Source organism: Falco cherrug, chromosome 13 (genome assembly GCF_023634085.1).
Source record: "Falco cherrug isolate bFalChe1 chromosome 13, bFalChe1.pri, whole genome shotgun sequence".
Taxonomy (NCBI): Eukaryota; Metazoa; Chordata; class Aves; order Falconiformes; family Falconidae; genus Falco; species Falco cherrug.
Window position 1 is genome coordinate 15,698,704 of NC_073709.1, and position 22,917 is coordinate 15,721,620.

At 38.7% G+C, this 22,917-nt stretch overlaps 1 protein-coding gene across 3 annotated transcripts in view; it reads left to right on the plus strand.

Annotated features, from left to right (window-relative positions):
- The window catches only part of ZFAND3 (zinc finger AN1-type containing 3), a 147,012-nt gene that overhangs the window by 111,154 nt on the left and 12,941 nt on the right, over window positions 1-22,917 (plus strand). For all 3 annotated transcript variants that reach the window (XM_055725538.1, XM_055725539.1, XM_055725540.1), the window contains one exon: window positions 13,368-13,538. In XM_055725538.1, the coding sequence (XP_055581513.1) occupies window positions 13,368-13,538 (171 nt within the window). The remainder of the gene's footprint in view (window positions 1-13,367; window positions 13,539-22,917) is intronic.

The following is a 22,917-nucleotide window of genomic DNA, read 5'->3' on the forward strand; positions in this document are numbered from 1 at the left end:
ATATCAAAAAGTTTGTTAAAAGTCAGCTACAGCTGTGATGATCCTTGCCTCCGAGTTATAAAAACTTCAGCTGTTCCTAGGAAGGTTTTTAAGAGCTTGTTAGCACACAATAATTGGTAATATTCACAAAAAAAAGTCTTTCTTGATCTTTTATCTATCACAGTCTAGCACATTTCTGTGCTAGACATCTAAATCATCTCTTTACTAAATGATAAAGTGGAAAGAAAAGCCTTGAAATTTAGCCTGTACTTGCTTTAATCTAAAGAGAAGTTTTGCAAGCATCTTCATAGTTCATACATTAATCACTCATGCTGTTCACTTCTGAAGAGAATTTTCTTCTGAGTAGTGGAAAAAATACAACATCAAGAAATGAAAAGGTGTGCAGCAGCATGACAGCATGTGAAAACAGTGACTCCTATCCTTGTCTATTCAGTACAGCCGAGATAAAATAAATAGATTATTTTTCTATCATCTTATGGTATTAGGACAGGAATACTTAGATCTGCCTGTGTTAAAGTACACTAAACTGAGATGAATGAAAACTCATCCTTTTCATAGTCGGCGTTTCTTTGAAATTAACTTTCACACTGGTTCCCAGGTGTTCTTTTTCCTTTGCATTGTTCATGAAGTGAGGAAGCTGGGTAGTTGAAGTGGCTAAAGGCACAAAAAATGTGATGTGACTGTAGAAGCCCTATTTCACATGCTGTATAGATAAATTAGAAATACTTACAATATTTTGAAGATGTTTATAAAATGTGCTAGTAATTCCTACTTAGGAATAACTCCTTTTCTCTAATCAGTCTGTTGAAGTCATTCATGAAAGGATTGCTGGCATTAAGAAATGAAACAAAATTACTGTTATGGAATAGGATAAATAGACTAATACTATCATTTACATGCTTATTAATGTTTCCCATTTTATAACATTGTATTCCGCAAAACTGTTCTCAGATTAATTCTCTTAAAAGCAAGTAAGGCAGTCATATATGATCTCTGTGTTAGTAGTGCATCCTTTCTAAAGATGACAGGATGACCTTGTAACAGAGGATTGTGTGGTGTACCAGTGTGTCTCTGTAATTAGCTACCTGTTGTGGTTTAACCCCAGCCGGCAGCTCAGCCCCACGCAGCCACTCGCTCACTCCCCCACCCTGGTGGGATGGGGGAGAGAATCAGAAGGTTAAAAGTAAGAAAACTGGGGGGTTGAGATAACAACAGTTTAATAATTGAAATATTATAATAATAAAAACTTGTAATAAAAAAAGAAAAAAAAACACAACCAAACAGAGAGAGAGTAATAAAACCCAAGACAAACAATTGCTCGCCACCACTCAACCAATGCCCAGCCCATTCCCGAGCAGCCTTCCCCCTGCCAGCTTTCCCCCTAGTTTTGTATGCTGAGTGTGATGCCATACAGTATGGAATATTCCTTTGCCCGGTTGGGGTCAGCTGTCTTGCCTGTGTCCCCTCTCCACTTCTTGTGTCCCCCAGCCTCCTCGCTGGCATGAGATGCTGAAAAGTCCTTGACTTACTGTAAGCACTGCTCAGCAACAACTAAACCGTCAGTGTGTTAACATGATTCTCATCCTAAAGCCAAAATACCAGCTACTAGGAAGAAAATTAACTCTACCCCAGCTGAAAACAGTACAGTACCTCATGCAGAAAGTGGGATTTGACATATGCTAGTGTGAATGGCAGAAATATGTACCAATTTAAGTAGATTTTGGTTATACAGGGGTGCATAGGTTATGAGAAACAAGCTTTTCCTTCCTTGTGGGGAGAAAAAAAAAACACCCCAGTACAACAGAATTTAAAAATAGTAATCAAAATGTATATGTGGATGGGGAATAAGGGTCTCCTGGCCTGTATTAACCTCCCAGCAGGTGCTGAGACACACATCTCTGTGTACCTCATAATGCTGCCAGCTATCTGAGATCACTGGCATGTTGTCAATTCATTCAGTGCCAAAATTTTCAAGTCCAACATCCTAATAGAGAACATCCTCCAGGTACTTAAAACCCTGCTACCTTTAGTTATCCTCTTAAATCACCCAAATTCTTCTCTCTTATCCTTTGTGCTGTTCAGATATGCCCTTGAACCTTCCTTTTTCATTCTTACATCACCAAATAACCTGTCTACGACTGTTTTGATTACTTGTAAGTCCGTTCCTCAGCTTTCACTTGTCTTTATTTATTTTTGCTGCTCTTGATTCAAATTTTTCATCTGTTTTCATTTCCATATCCTGAATCCTATTATGGAAAAGTCCACATTCCAAATAGAACAACTTTGAGGAAATTGTGCTTAAGTGAAGAGGACAGGATGATCTTTTGGAGGAGTTCACATTGAATTGCAAGCCAGTAGGAAAATTATTTTGCATGTTGAATTAAAGGCAGCACCAGATGGTAGGAGAATAGTAAATGCTCTCTCTGGATTAGCTGCGCTGGGAAGAGTATAGCCAGAAGATCAAAGGAAGACATTTTTCCCATCTAGCTGGCACTGGAACAGGTACCAACAGAGGCTGCAAAATCTTAGGCTTTGAAAATTCTTGAACATTTTGAACCAGACCCTGAGCAACATAATCCAGCTCTGATGTCTACTCTGTATCAAGCAGGAGGCTGGACTTAGGTGACCCCCAGAAATCACTTCCAACTTAATTTTTTCAATGACACTAACAGAAAACTAGTATGATCTGGGTGATTAAAGGTATTTAGTCTAACCTCAGTATCGTCCATGGCACTTAATGAGAGCTGGGGCAGGTAGGCTCTAGAAGTACAGGCCAGCATTTAGTGCCTCAGGCGTTGCAGAGAAGAGCCAGCAGAGGGATTCTTGGAAAGGTGGGAGAGTTGCCAATGCAAAGCGAAGAGCTGCGACAACAGGCCTTGCAGCAGGGTTCTTGGTGGCCATGAGCAGGATAAGCAAAGTGTGCTTCAGTAAAGAAGATACTCTCCAGTTCTGAAAAAATGTGTGCTGCTGTCCTTATCACTTTCTCACCGCTTTTTCTGTATGGTCTGATAGGTGGTTTTCAGTCTAGTCTGGGAATTTCTTGCCAAATACAAAATTGTATGTTTTCTAAGATCATTATCTTTTAAAATTGAGATATGACATCTTTGTATTGAAGTCTTAGGGAATTACGACAAAGGATTTATCTTCAAATTTGTTGAAACAGAGGAGTAAATATTTTATTCTTTATCTGTATTTTGATTAAAATGAAACAACTTTACCTTTAAATTTTTTTTTTTTGGTGGTTTCATGCCACGTTTAGTTTTCAGAACTATCAGGATCTCTGTGATCAGTTAACTGAGCTTTGACAGTAGGTACCTAGTTACTGTTAGAGAATATACATCTATTAAGCTTACTTGGCAGTATGCTCCCAGCAGCTCTGAATTCCTTGTTTTCATTACTGGCATTCGCCCACAGACTGCTGGAAAGCCATTCCCAAGTAACAAGATTGCAGCTCATTGCAGCTTTAATAAACCACATCTCTATTAATTTCAAGGGCAAGGAAATCAGGGTTACGCATCTTACATTTCCCACCTACAACCCCTTCTTCCTAAAATGTAATAAAACTATATATTGGAACAGGATTGGGAAAGTTCAGGATTTGCTTTAATCTTGATTGGGCTTGCCCAATGGCAAGACAATATGGAGAATGCCATAAAGAACAGCTGAGATCATTAACTTCAGATCTGTGAGGAACTCTGCCTCCTGGCAGCCGAAGAATTGAATTGGTTTTAGCTCAGTGTGTTGAAGTCAGCACCTTGATCTGATCTGTACAGATCAGACAACTTTCTTACCAATGTGTTTCAGCCAATGATGCACAGCCTCTTATAGTTTTAAATTTGTTAACTTCATTGCACTGAAGGTTTTTTTAACAGGTTCGGCATTAAATAACTGGCCTGAAATACATTTCAAAACACATAGCCACTTAATTTGCTTTTTTTTTTTTTTTTTTTAATTAAAACACATGTAATGTGCAGGGAGCTAATGCATGATCCTGTTGCTGCTGTACTTTTTGATGTGAGGTTTCATCTGACTCTTGGTGAAGGCCTCTATTCTGACTAATGAGTTCCGACAGCATCAGACAGCTTTTAAGTACAAGTTTTCACTATTTTCCATTTAGCTATTAATTTTCATAAGGGCCTTAAAAATATATGGCAGTAATTTTAGAGTCTCTTGGAAGTATGCTGAAGTCTGCTGAGCATACGCAGGGGGAAGTGTATCATCTTACAAAGTGAGGGGTTTCATTTGTATGTTCACTGACTTGTCTTGCAAACAAGTTACCTCTTTTTCCAAGTTATTTTCCGTAACATAAACTACAGGGAATAACTAATGAGACCAACATCTTGGAGCAAGGAGGGTTGAAAAAGAGCTGGATATAAGATACAAGACAGTGCATGTACTGTTGCATCCTCTGAGTTTCATTGATCTGTTCTAGCTCTCCCTCTGTGTAAATCTGGTCTTTGGTTCAGGTTCATGTCGATGCTTCCCAGATATCTCCGTTCAAAGCAGTAGGAGCTGCCCAGTAAACCAGCCTGACTTCTGATGTACTGTAGGCAGCAATCAGGTGTACAGAAACTGTCTTCTATGCCAGGGCTGGTTGATCTTTCCCCACAAAAATTGCTAGAAAAGGTAACACAATCAAAATACAAACTGAATTTTAAGCTTTCTTTAAAATAACTGAATCACAACCAAGTATATTTTGAAGATGGATTAGCTGGACATTTTAGAACCTACTCTTAATGCATTCAGTAAAATTTTTATCAAAATACCAGAGTTCTTAGGTTTTTTCCTTAAAATCAATCACTCATAGTCCTTGGAATTACAGTCTCTTATTGCAAGATTTCTGTTGCTAATGGCATCACTGAGGTTCTGCAGTTAATGACAAATAAGTTTTTTGAAAGATAAATACTGGAAAAAAAATTTTTTTTCACTGCTAGCAGGCAAGAGTTCTTTACAATTCCTCTTCTGAATCTGTGTCTTAGCCTTGGAAAACCCTCATTACAGCAGTGGGGGGGAAGGATGTACTAGAAGAAACTTGGTATGTGAATGAAAAATAACAGAGCAAGTAGTTTCTGTATAGAAGTGGGTTTAGGCTATTAGTTTGAAGAATTACTTTCCTGAATACTGTATACCATCTGATCGATGAGAACATAGCTGGAGTATACTACTAGGATTTTGGAGCAGAGCAACACTGCTTATTTATGCACTCTTGAGCTGACTAGCGCATATGCAATATTTATGGCATTATCTACTCTTGTTAATCCAATATTAGAGAATTTCACAAAGCATAAGAGGGCTGTCATTAAAGTCAGCAAAAACAAAACTACGATACTGCTGAATGCTTTAGAATTTTCCATTTTATCAGAACCAGTGTAAGCTTATTTTTAATGTTTGTACATACATATTCATATATGTAAATATATGTAGTTGAATAGTAACAAGCGGTCTTCAGGTGCTGTGGAATGGCCAGGATGTCCATGATTTGCCCTCATAACTTTTTCATCACGTATATTTCCATGTTACAGCTTTTTTCGTCCTCCTTGTGTTTCTTTTCTTCCATTTAGCTATCTGTATTTGTGCGTTGTTCCTTCACTTATTAATCTTGTTCTGATTATTCAGGCCATTTAGGATATCGTTTGTTCTCTGGGTTTCACTGTCACCAGAATCTGCCTTTATCCCTCTCCCAACCCTAACCACATGCTGCGAAAATACATGATTTAATAATGAGAAAACAAGTTCAAATTGACACCTGTAAAATATCTTTTTGAAAACTAGTGATTTTAGTGCTGTAGTCTCTTTTTGTCTCCTGGCCCTTTCAAGGTTCATTCTTTATAATAGCCTGAATATATGAAGGGCTCGAGATGCTGTTTGTCAGCTATTTAAAAAAACCCAACCATTCAAACCAGCTTCCTTTAATATCCTTAGAATAGAACAGAATCAGGCTTCTATAGTGCATAAATTGCCCCCAGTAATCAAGACAACGGGAGTTCAGTCTTGTGCCTGCAGACACTTGCAGTTGCTACCTGTGTATGATTTTGCTGTCAGCTGCTGGTTTTAAACGTGTTCTTCGGCTGTTTACCCTTGTAGCAAGAGATGGACAGCAAGCACCAGGCCAAGTGCTCCACAGGGTGGTCCAGCCTCTTCTCTCTTCACAAACTCATCTGTTGTTGTGGGCTCCGGGGGTTTACAGACTTGGCCCATTGGTGTAATTCAGGAAAGGAACCCCATTCGCCTAGTTTTCTTAAATAGACAAGGTTCTTCTTTCAGTCAGCAGCAATAGGAGTGGCCAGTGCCCCAGGAAGTGTTTCAACTAATTGAAGTGCCCTAAGTTAATCCATCAAAGGAACCGTACAGTACAGGTGCCTGAATACATTTAAATATGTACTTGTTTACATCAATTTGGTATATAAATAAAAATGTTTGAGAAACAAATGAACATTTTTATTAACTCAAAGACTTGCTGATATCAGAAAATATAGGGGGGAGTAATTAAAGAATTTTAACTATAAAACATATGTAGTATAGGAGCCTAAATATGAGATGAAAACCAATTAGCTTTTCACTTAATTTAGCAATTGTAAAATGTATTGACAAGAAAGGATCATAGGCATTCTCACGCTTCTCACACTTAGCTAAAATGCATGCAGTAGCCTATATAGTTCCCTGTTTGTTGTACAATTTTCAATGTATGTTTCATTCATCTGTGTTCCTGGCACTAGATTCATCCCTTTGTTTCATTAGAGCTGGTAGTTAAGAGCCTCATTAAGTTACACTGCAGTACAGTATACTTCCTGATGGATGGTAACACCAACAGTACAGGTTCAGGGGAAAACAAAAATTATGAGTGGTAGGAAGGAGTTAGTGTATAAATTTTTTTATTATTATTTTTTATTTTCCCACCCATAAATCTCAGCATTACAGAGTGGCTGAGGGTGGAAGGGACCTCTGGAGACCGTCTGGTCCAACCTGCTAGCCCAGAGCAGGGTCACCTAGAGGAGCAGGCTGGGGGCCATGTCCAGTCAGGTTTTCAGCACCCCTGAGGATGGAGCCTCCACAAACTGCCCTGGGCAACCTGTGGCAGTGTCAGGTCTCCCCAACAGTAAAAGAAGTGTTTTCTTATGTGTAAGTGGAATGTTACTAAAATTATATGTTTATGTGTGGTTATGCTCCCGCATTTTTATGTTTTTCTGAAATAACATGCTAGCAGTAATATATGCATTAATACTTACTCACACACACATGCATACATATATATGTATATAGATATTTTAAAAATTTTAACTAGAGAGTGTTAAGTTTTGAAGTTTGGTGGTAAGAAACACAAATGAGGTGGATGAACATAAACCACTGGAGATGGAGGGCAACTGCTGGCTTTCCTAAGGAAATAAAGCCCCCATAGTTTGTCCTGCAATAACTTATGAGTCTCTTGGATTATTTTAATTAAATTTCAAAAAGGTATCATGGTTTTGAACACGCTAATCTCACACAAAGGTTTTATGAAAACGGGCGGGTGAATACTTGGAGGGGGTCGGTGTGTGCCACAGTGCAGATCAGTGTCCCAGTTTGAAGTGACCTGCAGCTGTGGCTGGCAGCCCCTACGCCTCAGGTTGCTCTGGGGGGTGACTGGTGGCCGGGGGACCCACCTTGCCCTGTCAGTGTTTCGGGTTGTCCGGATTCGAGTCAGCTGGAGCCCCTAGGCTGGTGAGCCCCTGGGCTCAGCCACAGTCCTGTGCTGTTGTGCAGTGTATTTGCTTAAGTATAGCACTGGACTTGTGTGCTCTAAGACATGCTGTCAGTTAGCTGGGTACACAAGTTTTGTGATGCTCTGGAGTGTTCATCTTTGTGTTTTACAAATGCCTGTTATTGCTGTGCTAGCAAAGGGCTTGGTACTACACGAGTCTGATGTTCCTTTGCTTTCCTCACAACGCATGCATCATGTGCCAACTCTCATTTGGGGAAATTAAGCTATGCTATTATTGAGCTCAAAAATTCCGCTTACACTCAAAGCAATATGAACGCTAAATTTCATTTCTTTAGGGATTCTTTTAGTGTTCATTAAAAATAAAAGAAGCCCAACACTTTAAGTCACTGTAGTGCAAGCCTTTTCCTTAATCTCTATTGCAAAGCAGGAAGGTGAATTTTTGGCAGATTTTGAAGCACATCAGTAATGTCTTGCATTTGGAATGTCTTGCAGCAACGCCTTCAATTAAGTATCTAAAGAGGCTAAGAGTTGTGGGGTTTTTTGGGTTTTTGTTTTTTTGGGTTTTTTTGTTGGTTAGTTGTTTTTACTCATTAGAGTTGGGAACAACTACTATTGAATGGTTTTGGTAATTGATGAGAAATAATAACTTCCGTAATGCAACTTCTGGGGCTTATTTGTAGTCTCCAGAATTATAGCACAGGGAGCCTCCTGAGACAAAGCAGTGTCTGACGGGACTTGAGTTCTGTAGGAACTATTCCTGTGTGGTCTCCCTACTCCACATGGTATAGGGACTATGAGTGTTAGTGCAGTTACTTTTAAACTCTGTGGAGGGGCAAAAATAAATTAGTGAAATGGTGATGCTAAAGGCACTGCAATGATCCTAGAAAAGAGATTGCATGTTAATTGTTACAAAAGGGTTTATGCAAGAATTTGAGACATCTATCTGTAGCGTTTTAAGAAAAATTGAGGTGAATTCACAAAAGAAATTAATTTCTTATGAGCATGAGTGCTTCCAAAAGTGATGTGTGCTTAGGTTTCTGATGCAGCTTTGAGATGCAGTCAGGATTGTGTGAGAGGGCAAGATGTTTGTCTCAGTGTACATATCAGTTTCAAAATAACTGTTTCCACAGCATTACACAGCAACAGGGAGGAACTGAGGTGGTCACAATTGTCAAACTTGGCTCATAAGATGTTAATCTTGACTTTCTGTCTCTTCATTAATAGTCAACAAGCAGATGGGTTTTGGAACAGCTACGTTAATTTTAGGTTCATTTGAAGTAGAGGAGACAATTTTAAATGATGACTTTGGTAAATGTGATATGAAAGATTTGTAACAAGGCAGTTTCCTGTAGATGAAATTTCTAATGCATAGTCAACATGGAGGGAATTAGGTAATGCCTCAGCTAAAAATGGAATAATGAAGGGAATAAAAAAGATCAACTAGAAACTGGCAACAAGATATTGCTCAAACTTCAGTTCATCCCTGTTATGTAGTTATTGTCTGTGACTGAGCAAGTTTCTTCATGGACAGAGGTTTTAACAGCTTAAGCTTCTCTTAAAATAGTTTCAGAGGAGATGGCAGTGATGTTTGAGGGTTCATTAATTATTGCTCTTACTGGTGTTTTCACAGGCAGCTGAGATCATAAATGTCAGCCTGCCAGCGTGAGGGGCTCTTTATGAAATGAAAAAAAAACCAACCCTGAGAGCCTCAAGAGCTGTCACCAAACCAGAGATTAAACAGATTCCTCTCAATCTTGAAGCAAGTGGCAGTAGAGGAGAGCTCCTCTTTCTCTTACTACTCTCCCATCTCTTCCTTCCTTCTTCCTTCCCTGTTAAATTTTCTCAGCCCATGTCTCTGCAGGGCTTAGAGTGTCCCACCCCCTCCCCAAAATACCGCAGAAGAGCCATCATGATTGTTAGTGAAGCCATGTACATGCAGCCTGCAAACTCCTCCATGGCAGGAGAGTTAAGAGTGGGATTCAGCTCTGACATCATTTATTTGGCAAATTTTGAGGGGAGAGCATGAGTAATGAAGACGAGAACAGTGACAGTGAGGAACAAATGTGAGTTTCTGTCCGAGACAACAGAATTTTTAAGAACGCTACTCTGCTTGTTGTTTCCAGACAAGCCTCCAGTTTGTGTCTTGCTCAGCTGAATTGCTTCTATTTCAAATGGGAGTTTGACAGAGTCACCACAATTAGAAGAATCTATCATCAGATATAGAAGTATCCTTCTTTCATAACTCCAGAATAAAACTGCAGTGGGATTGTGGCAGTTGCAGTTACTCTGCTGAGCAATTTCTTTGTGAAATTTTGGGGATATCTCATCTCTATTGTTGGGTGTTTTTTTTCATTTCTACAGAAAGGTTTTATGATTTTTGACATCTGCAAGCACAAGGAAAGCATTCTTTCTTCTTCCTTTTTTCTTTCCTCAGACTGGGTATTTGTTGGTTTAGGTGTACTGCTAATATGCAAGTTGACTGTGGAAAATGTTTTTTAAAGACAGAGCAAGAAGTAATTCTTGTTGCACGAATCATCCTTCTAAGGAAAGCCACTGTCAGTTACTGAAACAATCCTCTTCTCTGTAGCCATTTTTGATTGTTTAATAGTTGACACTGAGAATTTGCTCATGTGTCTAGTTGCAGCACTTCATCCTGTTCCTAGGGTGTTGAGGGTTTTTTTCTGCAATCCAGGTAGTAAAGCTATGCATGACAATTTCCTTTTGCTATCAGATCTCTGTTTTAATGTTGCAAGATTCCAGGTGCTGGAAGACTTACTTTGCGTTCTGTATCGCTTGTGTCAGTATTGCGGAAGGCAACGCGATCTGGAAGACATGCATTGCAGGACTGAATCTGAAAGTTCTCAGTTCTGATCTATACTTTCTCCCCCCTCTTTGTACTTGCCCACGAGAAGATGTAAGCATGTGTACTGTTGGTCTGGTTTGTAATGCGTATTAGCTTGGGTTTGCGTGTTCAAGGTGCTGTGCGGCCAGGCATCAGATAGCTGGTATTGTCCCCGAGGGGCTTCTTACCTCGGTGTTAACATTGTTTAAATTACGGCAAAAAGATACGCATGTTAAAAAATGAGATACCTAAATTTTAATTTCTATCATATTAACCAACTTATGTTAATATTCAATTAGTCATTACCAATTAACAGGAAATGTAAAATTAAATATTTTAATTATAGGACTACTAGCCTGACTGAGGGTAGCTATTTTTCTCATTAAAGCACATGGCTTCATTAACTGATTAGACACTGGGTGACTCATACACATGAATCCCTTATTCGGACTTTATTATAAGCAGACCACTATGGTTTCCATTGACTTAATTCAGAATGCCAGATTTGCTTCTGACAACTACCAGAATGGCGTATGTTTCCAGAAGGAAAGATGTGTGGGAGGTAGCTATTTCAACACAGCTCTGCGTCTGTCTCTGAGTAATGAATAAACTACAAACCATGTCGTTCCCCACCTTTGGCAGCAAGGTGGGCTGGCATAGGTTTTTGCTGGGTTACAGTACACAAGCTGCCTGTTGAAGGTGCACCCTACCACATTCAAGGCTAGCCTGCTCTTCAGGCACTCTGAAAACCAGTCTGGGGGATAGGACCATAAGATATCCCTTGTTGCATGAGTTGGGATCTCGGTTCAGAGAGTTGGGCAGTTTTTTCAGAGGATCTTTCTCTTGGATCATCTTCTGCAGAGATTTAATTTAAGACAGGACTAGTTGCTCTATAACTGTAATAATTCATTATGTACTACTTACTTTTCCTTGTCAAGGCTCCTGCACAGCCAGGCGTGTAGAGGTGGAGTATGTTACCTACCAAATGTTTAGGCCTAATAGATGTATTTTGTAAGGTGAAAGGCACACATCAGATAAAATTATTGTAGCTTAATAAAAACATCACCCATATACTCTGCAGAAAACAGTTCACTTCTCTGTGAAATGTGAGATTCCAAGACTTTGTTCTCACTGTAAAGTGAGGAGGGCATTTTCAGCATATCTTAAGAGCACTATGACAGAATAAAGTAGACCCAAGTAAGGCAAGTTGTGTGTTTGTAATGGCTGTAGTAGTGGGAGTTCAACAACCGGAAAAACACTGTGAGACAAGGTCTGAAACACAGGTAAGAAAAGTGGGTTAGTTTATACTGTGTATGAGGAACCGGGGAAAGCTAATAGTGTCCCCTGGAGGGAGAGGCTAGCAGGTATTCCTGGTCTGACTTCATTAGCTGTTTGCTCAAGGAAAGTCATGGTGTTGATAAGCAGTGGATCAGATAAGATCATATAACTAATAAGGAGATGGGCAATGTTCTAACCACAGCAGTTATCTTTTCCTGGCTAACTCAGGACAACTAACATAGACTTGTTTTCCATAAGCACAGGACATCACACAATGAAAACTTAAAATAAAGGTAAAAACACAATCAATAGTCTACAGCCTTGCCAAAAGGATATAGTTCTCTTGGTACTTGCTGGATTGATGTCCTTTCAAAGTGGATTTAACTGAACTAATGCTTTTATTTTTCCTTGATCACCATTTTGCACTGGAACTGGCTGATTGCAGTAATGGCTTTCAGCAGTTCCCTTGCAATAGTACTACAAACAGTTTAATTTGTAGTACGGTTTGGGTAAAATTTATTTGCAGCTTCTATTAAAAAGAAATGGAGAACTGATTCTGCTATGCCCAGGTTTAGGAAGAGAAAATGTTTTTGCTAGCCTGACCTGACTTAGATTGCAGAGTGGCAGATCTGCTGAAATCCATTGCCTCTGACGTGCTGCAAAAATAAGGTTTGGGCGTCCCACGTTCCAGTCAGTAATGTGATGTGCATTTCATGAGCTACTCTTGAGCCCTGTCCATTATACTGTCCATTGTAAAAGGAAAAGAAAAAAAGGAAGCAGGGAAGGTACTATACTACGTGAAGTAACATTATCCCGAACATATCCTGAACTTCTTAAGGCTTTCCACATGCTATTTTCTTATAAGTTGAAATTTATTAAGTTATTAATGCAGGTAGTATTCTGACTAATTCTTTAAAAATGGCTGAGCACTTTGAATTTATAGCCTGCATGTACAAGTTGGGCTTATTTTGTTTAGGGTTTGTATTGGTGTATACTAATTTGATTTAAATCATGATCCATGTGGAAAGAGAGGGAAGCACAGTATGGTGCTTTCGTGTATTGCCTTCAGTCATAAGAGATATAATTTACATGCTGTGCCTTAAAAATCTCCCTCCTGCCCAGGGAGGAAATAGTTTGAACCTGCTTTCAGCTGCTTTTCATCAGCAGCCTACTTGTGCAGGGAGAACAAAGAAGGTGCACAGGAGAAACTAAATGAGATGACAGATGAAGTCTGTAATTGTTAGGGTGGTGCGTACTCTACATGTATCTCTATATGACCCAGCCATGGCTGGAAGGAAGCTAATCACTTCATTTTACATTCAGTAATTGCCAGCAGGAGGGGTTCTTCTAGGGAACAATGGTAATTTGTCCTTTACTTGATGCTCATTTTGATTGTTAAGAAAATGTGTATATGCAATAGAACGGGGAGTATCATGCTGCTTGGTGGTGACCCCAGCTGAAAGCAATATACCTTCAGTCTGCCCAAACGGATGCCTCACCAAGGAAGTTCTAATATGTTTCCTAAAATATTTGTTGTGAATACAACAGATTCACAGTCGGAGAGTGAGGCTTCTCCTGTGAAACGGCCACGGCTACTGGATGACAGTAATGACAGGCCTGAAGAAACCAGTCGATCCAAACAGAAGAGTAGACGCCGATGCTTCCAGTGCCAAACAAAACTGGAGCTAGTACAGCAGGAACTGGGATCATGTCGCTGTGGTGAGTACTGAGTAGTGTCCTAATGCAGCCGTGCTCGGTTCCCTAACAGACAGAGGTGGAAATACAGAGAACACTTGAGGTTTTTTGTCTTTCAAAAATACTTTTAAACAGAAGCTATAGCTTCCACCGGTAGCAAAAAGTTATAATTAGTTCCTGTCTAATTTCCCCTTTAAAATGTTGGCCTTGATGTACTGCCTTGTCTCAAGAGATCTCAGATGTTAATGAATTTAGCTTCAGAAGTCCCTGTAAGGCGGGAGAGCATCATACCCACTTGACAGGAGGAGAAACACAAAGCACATCAGCAAATATGCAAAGATGACAGGGTTTTTACAGAGCTTAAAGGAACATAGGTTAGCATCTACATTCTGATTTTATAATTCTATTATTATTAAAAAGGTAAAACCCAAAAAACCCTCTAATTTGAAAATGTTTTCATTCTTACAGTTAGCTGTTGAGGGGAAGACTTCTTGTTCACCATAAACTTAAAATCATCCAACCTGGCTTTTCCAGAGTTGATGACACTGTTCAACTGATTGAGCTGAGGATGATAATATCATGCAGGCAGCTAATTTGGGGTTTCACATTACATGCAAATAATCTTTCTGAAACAATAATTAATAGGACTAGATTCCAGAGGAGATGCTTTTTCATCGTTCATCACTAGTTCAAATGTGCTCATCAGACCCAGTGATAACGCACATGGTAGTTCTACCTGCTGATTATTTTTTCATATAAGCATGTGTTGAAACCTTACACTTGTGCTCTCTGACCATGCTTGTATTGATATGTTTGCAGAAGTTTGTTCAGTTACTTCATTGTGTCTCAGCAGGAGCATAATTTCCAAAAGATTTGCATAGATGATAGGTGCAATTCACATTGCACCTGTGAAACGTAGAATATTCTACTAAAATGTTTTCTGGATAGAAGGCACACCCTTGTGAGCAGCAGTGGGGAGAGGAAGGGTTGGCTAAGCTGGTTAGAAAGACCCAGTGAGTGAATTCTATACCAAATACCAAATATCAAGCGAAGAGAAGCAATAGAAAGTTGCAAAGATTCCATGTTATACTTGGGTTTTTTTCTTCATCACCTGTCTGTCTTCAGCCTTTAGAGATCAATGTTGTGTTGGGCTCTTTTGAATGTGAGGCAGGCTTTGTTTCAGATACCGGAGCCCTGCCATAGAACTAACATACGTTATCTGTGAAGCCACCAAACATGAAATCAAAAGCTGTAATGTTAAAAATTCTTGTTACGGAAATCACATGTCTGGATACTTTGAAGTATCCAGTAACATTATTATCAAACTGAAGGAATTCAGCGCTATCAATGACACAGTTTGGTATGGCTCTTTCTGCTCAGCATGGTAGAATCAGGAGTTTCTGCTTTTAGTCTGCTGCTGTCACATATCAAATGACTGAGGCTGCTCACAGGTACCTGACTGAAATAGAAGAATCCTCCCTAATATTGGAAGCAAGAGTTTTATAATCTTGGGGAGAATTGGAGAAAAGATGCCTTAGCAATTTGTTACATCATTAATCTTTGCTACATTCTGCAAAGTTAGAGCTATGTAAGAGCAATAAAATTTTATTAGCAACTTTTTAAAGTCCTTCCATTGATAATTAACGTTTTTTAAATTATAAAATAAGACCTGCCCTCCCTCCCTCCTTTTTTTTTAAAAAAAATGAATGGCAACTATATCTAGTTGGTTCCTCTCAAGTTTTCATGAGGTAATTCCACAATTCAACACTGCTGCAATATAAATGTTGTAGGAATTATTCTTTAAATTATTTCTACTGGATATATACAGCTTTATGGAAATAGCCCTGTTAAAGTTCATAAAATTTGTTAATAAAAGATCAATATGAAACCAAAAAAAAAAATCGGAGTTCCTCAGCAATAAGTGAGGAAATGAAAATTTGCACTCCTACAGTGCGTAGTACATACTATATAGTTTAAAGTATGTGTAATAAACATTTCTGTTCCATGCACTTAATGACAGAAATTAGAGGCAGGAGTCTATTTCCATGTTCACAACAGGGCTGAAAAGACTGGAGATCTTTGGTTTATCAGTGCAGCTGTAATTTTTCATTAATGCTGTATTCAGTGTGTATGTGTTATCTGTAACAAAATGTTCTCATGTGATGTCAAAGTAGGCATACCCTGCACTACTTACTTTTAATAATAATATTAATAAAAGCAACCAAAACCGTACCACTGAGCAACACAGGTGATCTTGGCTTCACATCACCTGAACTGCTTTACCAGTGCTCATCAGCATGTAGCCTTTGTCATTTTAAAGCAGCTGCCTTTGCAACCATTCTCTCTAACCTTGCCCTGCTATCTGTAACTGGGTTGCTTTAGGTCATGAATGACAAGCCAGATCACAAACCCTGGTGAGAGGGTGATGGGAAATGGGACAGAATAAATAAAATCTTTTTCATTTAGAAGTTTTCTAAATCCATATGTGATCAGGTTATCCTTTTTGTCATAATGTGAAGCACAATGAACTGGTGTAAAATAGGCATGTATATTCTTCAAAAGTAATGGTCAAGGTAGAACATTGTTTGATCTGGACTTTGGACCACTGCTATTAAATTCTTGGCGTCTTATTCCTTAACTGAAACAGTGGGGAAAAAAACCCAAGATGGAAAACCCCTCAACTTTAAACATTAAAAGAAATTCTGATAGTCAGAATCAACAAAAGGGCAGTCACAATCTTTAGAAGGACAAATGTATGTGTTTGCTTGGATGTAAGGAAAGAGGATTAACCACATAAATACCATGTTGTTCCAAAGCTGTGTTTGAAACACTGTTATTAAAATCCAAATTAACTCCACAGAGCAGCCATTTTATTGTTTGCTGTTACACGTGATCTTGTCTTAAAGTTCAAAGTACTGGAAATTATCTCCTTTTTTGGTGATGTGTCCTGGTGACTCTTCCAGTGAGATTTTTAGTGAGACATAGTGGAAAGAAAAATCTATACATACTGGACAATGTTTTAATATAGACATACCTGCAAATATTAATCCAGCATAACTGGGACTTGTGCAGCAGGGAACAACCTTTTTTAAAAGGGGACAGAGAGAGTGGGCTGCTGCTTTACACCAGATTCAGAGATCTTTGGGAGGTAATGCATTGGCTCTACTGTCTCTATAAGACCTGTGCAGAGGGAGGGGATGCGGCTGAGCTCGTTCCCTTGACACTGCATGGAACTGGAGACATATTTGACAGTGCTGCAGGGCTTTGCCGTGACAAAAAACAATTCACTACTGAGAAGGGAGTTCCAGCAAGTTCTTCAAATTCAAACACAACATTTTTCAGATGTAGAAAGATCTGTTTATTTTCATACATGCATACTCTCAAGACCTTTTTTCATTCTGCTTCCCCTCTGTACAAGTTTTTAACTGCTGACAAGAAATTCACATCTCATAAATAATGCTTAAGAGCCATTGCTATATAAATTGAATGTGTTATGAATTGTGATGGGCCTTTTTGTAGTGTTCTGTGCCTGGAGCAGGAAGAACAGAGGATGTCATTTTCATTAATTTCTAATGAGGTGCCAATTAAAGCCAAGGAAGGAACTCAGAAGAGTCACAGAGCTCCCCTGAATCCTGTACCCTGGGGCTGTCAAACGAGCGTGCTGCCAAGCCTCCTCTGAAAGTTCCAGTAAATTACAAACTCATCCAGAGCGCACACAGACAAATTCAGCTTCCCTTTGATCTTCAAAAGAGCAATTTGTAAAACGAGTTCTGAGCCTTTTCACATGGTGAACTGGGAGAAGTGATAGGAATTGTTAATTGCTGATGCACTTTGCAAGCTTCAGCGAGAGAGAAATTTTAAAACGAATTCTCATTTTGTGCCTCTCTGATTGGATAACCTTTAAGTCAACACTACTAGAACAAAACTACCTTCCTGTGAAACACTTCTAGGTGACAGTTACACTAGGCATGTTTTCCAGACAGCAGTGTTCTCTAGTTTTGGGTGGGCCTTTCAATAGCTTAGTGTCTTATGATGGATAATAATTGTATTGAAATATTGTATTTATTTAATATTAGATTTAACAGGCAATTATACTGTCAAGGAGTTACAGGAATCATATTCTTCAAGTTACATTCTATTACAGCATTTCTGCTGGGAGTGTAAGAGGTCTGAAGTCAATCACCTATGATCCTTGATCTGAAAATTGTCGATTCAGTGATGTTATAAGCAGGCATTTACCACAGACTGGCTTTAAAGCTAGGGGCAGCGAAGTTGTGAGTGAAAGTAGCTAGAGAACACAGACTTCTGGAAATGTATTTTAGAAAAAGGCAGATTGATTATTTGCAAATTACACTATAAATTTATGGGCCTTGTCTTAGTTGCTTGACTAGATTTATGTTGCTACTAAATAGCGGTGTACATTTTTAAAAGATCTGAGTTGTAAGCTTCTAAGCCATAGAAATTATTTGCACAGAAAGCACAGCTTAGTTTTATGGCAGAGGCTTAGAAGTATTTTACAGCAAAAAGTAGTTCTGGTATCACTTACTGTGTAAAGCCAACATGCAGAAGTCTGCAGTGGTCTTTTAATATTGTTGGAATCGCTTAAGATGTATGAGGATAGTCTAGATGGTATTTCACATCTGTCATGTTAGATCCAGCCCTAGTCAGCAATTAAAGAAAAATTACTGCAGCATGCCAGCCCTTCAGCAGGTTTTGTGCAGAATGGTTTGCAATTTCTAGGCCACGTCCTAATGGACACGTCTGTAGCTCAGGCTCCGGCTGTCCAGAACTCTTGGCAATCAGTGGGGTGGCCCTGGAGAGTAAGCCTAGCTTTAGCTCCCAGTAGCAGTGCCTTACAGAGATGTTGCTGACTTGTTTGTGTGCTTCTCAGATAGGAATCTCAGGGGTTTTGTGTTCTTTGGCCAGAGTAGGTGCTTAATAGCACGGGAGGATGTTGAAACCTCCCAGTTTGATCAGACTTAAAAACATCTGCTCAGTTGTGGTGCAATCTGATCCAACAGTTGTTAGCAGTATTTCTTGTCTGTGTGGATGGGAAAGATTTTCTTGAAGTGTTACTGGCTTAGGTTGTGTTTTGACAAGGTATAATTTCCCAGAATGGAGAGAGACTTGAACAGTTGCATACTCACCGCTGCTCAGGGTGCAGACACGGCAGTAACTACTAACCTCGGACACGGGTGAAGGCAAAACACGTGGCTTTGCAATTTTTATTTCTGAGATGTTGGCAAATATTAACGTTTGTTCGTTTCTTGATTTGAAGGGATGCATGTTCACAAGTGGCCTCTACAGCAGCAAGACTCTTGAGTCAGGAAATGCGAGTTTAACTTTGCCGGTTAGCCAGAGCGCTGCCGCGCTGTGCTGAACGCGTGCCATGAGGGTGTAGCACGTTGTTGGGGCACACCATGGACTGCTTCTTTATCAGGGCATAACTTTCCTTCCTAATTAGTTAGGAGCTTTATGTGGCTATAACTTTGTCCACATAGCTCACTGTCCACTGCTTATTGTAATTGAGATCTAACTACTGAAGCACGTCTCTAGAAAAAGGACACAGGTTTTAGCCTTTGCAGTATACAGTGTGCTGGGCATCTCGGAGATGGCGCTGAATGTGACTTTAATGCAAACTGGATAGATGCCATGTTAAATTTTTATTAGAAGTTGGTGAAATACCTCATCAAAATGTGAGCAGAGTGGGTAAGATTATCTTGATAAAATGGTTTCTAGTTCTAAAAAGTTCAATAGCAAGCTGCTTGCTACAGCTTAGCAACACAGAAAATTAATATGTCTGAATAGTTGATAACTCAATTTCTACCCAACTACTTTGTTGCTTTTTTCTTGTAAGGTTAATGCATAAAACCACTTAAGATTCTTCATTCTTTGCTTAGATTAGAGGAGGGGACAGGAAGAACAGAAAGTAAAGAGGCCATAGTAGTACAAGATGTACACGTTGCATAGTACAGTTGGCTTGGATGCCAAATTCATTCATGTAGGAAAATGAAAAAAAGATAAAGGAGAAGCTGAACTGTGAAGGAGTATAAAACAGGGAGGTAAAGCAACAAACTGGGTAATCTTAAGATTACTTGTCTAGAGGGGGGAAAAAACATGTAAATGAATGTTTAAGTACTTAGATTAAAAACAAACAAAAAAAATTAGGGGCAGTGGGACAGACTATTATAAATGCCTATTAATTAGATGAAAGGAATCATTGACAGAAACAGAGGTACTTCGGTTGATTGTTAAAATAAGAGAAAAAAACTTATTTGAAACAGCTCATCAAAAAACATATGTCCAAAAAAGTATGTGAAGTCTTCGGATTAATTTATATACAGGTATCAGTGCACCACATTCCTTTCTGTGTGAACAGTGATCATGAGGGAAGTTAATCATGGGAACAAAATCACAAATTTCAGAAGTTATTTGAAAAAAGTAGCTCAAAGGAAAGCTGACCTTAAGGTGATGAGGGAATAAGCCTGTGAAGAGCACATTTATCTTGCACTAGAACAATGTTAAAACTAACTGGCATTATATCTCTTACAAAATATCCTACATCCCAAACCAACTCCTGATTTAAGTCTGCTGCATTCTAAAGATAATTTAGTGCTTGCCAAATTATAAATAAATACATACATATATATATATATTTAAAAACTTAACAGTGGAAAGGACTTTGAAACATTGATGAGCAGATGCAAAATTAAAGGAGATTCAACCACCATGAGAAGGCCTTATAGCAAGTTGTAAAAATCTGTAATGTTGGCAGGGACAGGAACAAAACTTTTAAAAAATAATTGGCAAACATACCTTCTAAACCATTTGGAAACTTCTCTTGTATATATGTACACACATATACGTAAGCATAGTAAGTGTAAGAGAGCTGTGGTATGTTACTATGCTTATTTTCTCACATCGCTGTTTTTAATTTAGTTCTATATAAATCTGTAATAACCTGGTGGAATTATTTTCTTGGGATTATTTAAAAGTGTCCATTGCTTTACTTCTGTTTTGGACTCCCACTAAGCAGAGGGGTAAGGAAAGAACAGACTCTTATCAAGCACTGAGCCATCAGAAACAAAACGTGTCCACACAGAAGAGACGGTACCCTTTTTTTACAGATACTGTAGCAGCAAGTCTCGCTGTGATTCAGTGATAGAGCAAGTGGAAGAAAAACAGCTGCAGATTCTTAACTTGTATACTGCTCATTCATAAACACAGGAGATGAGGCACTTGTTTGAATTGTGCCAGAGTAAATTTGGAATGATTTGATTTACTCAGTTAATTTAAAAATTATCTTCAAAAGGACAGGAAGAAACAAACAAACATGAATAGATAAGCAAAAAAAAAAAAAAAAAGCAGCTGACAACTGCTTCATCATTGTACAAAGTAGTCCGACATGTATTGAAACTATTGTTTCTCTTAAAACTCAGTAAAATATTAAATCATGGTTCCATTTCCATTGAACCTTTTTCTGTGGAGGAGAATTTATAATGGTGCTAGTAAATTCACTTTCTAGATGGATAAGGTTTATCTGGTACAATGGCTTCAGGACATGATTATGTATTGGTATAATGGATGTACTTCCATTGATTAAAATTAAGTATGTGCACTGCTTCTGGAGATTGAGTCAACCACTTCAATAAGAAGTATTAAAGGAAAAATAAATCTTATTAGTAACTGGTTACATACTATAATTCTGGTGAGTCTTCCTGCCAGGCCTTAAGATGTACCCTCTTCAGCTGTCTTGTGTTGGCTGTTCTCCTAAGATAGCTGCTCCCAGAATAGTCCTTCTACCTCAGCCATTCCAGTAATGCTTAGCATCTTAGCTTACATTGCTGCAAGCATTTAAAAAAAAACCCCAACAAAACAACCAAACAAAATCCCAGCAAGCAAACACTTACCCATTATAGCTCGAATTCAGACTCTAAGGGGGTTTTTTATTTTGTTTTATTTTAAAAACATATTATCCCAAGATGCTAATTAAATTGATAAGGAACAGGAGCTGTTAACTAAGGTTGGTCTCTCTGAGTAATATGTATTCTGAAAATACTAGAAATTAAACAGTTAAAAGCACTTGACTAATTGGTGTATCATGTGTCTAGGCTTTAGAAAAACTATTTACAGCTTTAAAAGTGTAAATGGAGTTCATGGTCTGCTTATAATTAGTCATCATGAAATACAGTTTGAAAAGGCTCTAGTATATTCCCCCAGCTTGTTCAAGTAATGTGGGTTTCTTACAGCATGTGCTGGTTTGGATTTCTTCCACCCTGCTACCTACAGTTCCACAACAGGTGACTCTTAATTTATAACGTATACTGACCCTGTTAACAGTCCCAGTCGATACGGGTAATGAAAATAGGTCAGTCAGTCTCTTAGGTCCTCGAGTTCTTCTTAAATAAAACAAGGTAACATGTTCCTTTTAAAAACAAAACAAATAAAAAGTGGTTTTATTTTGATAGTACTGATGTGGTAATGGTGAGGGGGGAAAAATAAGGATTTTGTTGGTTGCTGCATTAGGTCTCTTCTTTCATACATGCTTGTGCTGTGGTTACAGAAGAAAGAAGCACATGCATAAAGTGAAAGGAGATACAATTTTAATTGTCTTGTATGCATGAGACACAACGCCTAGTGAACTTGAACATAAAAATCTAGCTGAGACTAGCTGATTTCTAATTCCATCTCCTGCAGAACCTTTAGAGAATCAATTTGCTCAGTCTTTGTGTCATTTTTTTATCAGAAAAAAATGAAGGTAATAGCCACCTACTTGCCAGATGTTAAAGGAAACATTTTTGAAGGGTAAAGTGCTCTACCTTTCTAATCAAAATTCTTTCTTCACAGTGTTCTTATTTATCCAGAGTCCCACAGGCACATGTTATAGCTTCACCAGAACTGTGCACCTTGAAAACTTCTGCCAGTCGGCAGGAGGCTGCAGCAGTCTGTTCTCAAAAGGAAAGATACGGCCTAGAAAGCATCCCCCTCAAAGTGAATCAGACATATCTGCCCATATGTTAATGAATAGCTATGCACCTATGTACTGATTTTACTAATGTGCTTGATATTTCAAGTAAACGTAGCAGGCTCAAAAATACGCCATAATCTGACAAATCCTGAAGGAACATTACCAGCTAGTTCAACAACTATGAAGTAAGGTTTAGGTAGGGAAGAAAGATGAGTGAATTTTGTTGGTGGAAGTCTTAATTCTTCATAGGAAGAAGTGGGGAAAAAACATTACACCATTTGCTGCATCAGAACTGGGAGGAGAAAGGATATTGAAAGGAATTGTTAAAAGTTTGCCTTGAAAAGTCAGGGTATTTTCCCTACAAACCAAATAACTAAAATATTACCTAAAGGAAAATGCCACCCGTGGCCTTGAATTCAATATCTAAGGTATAAG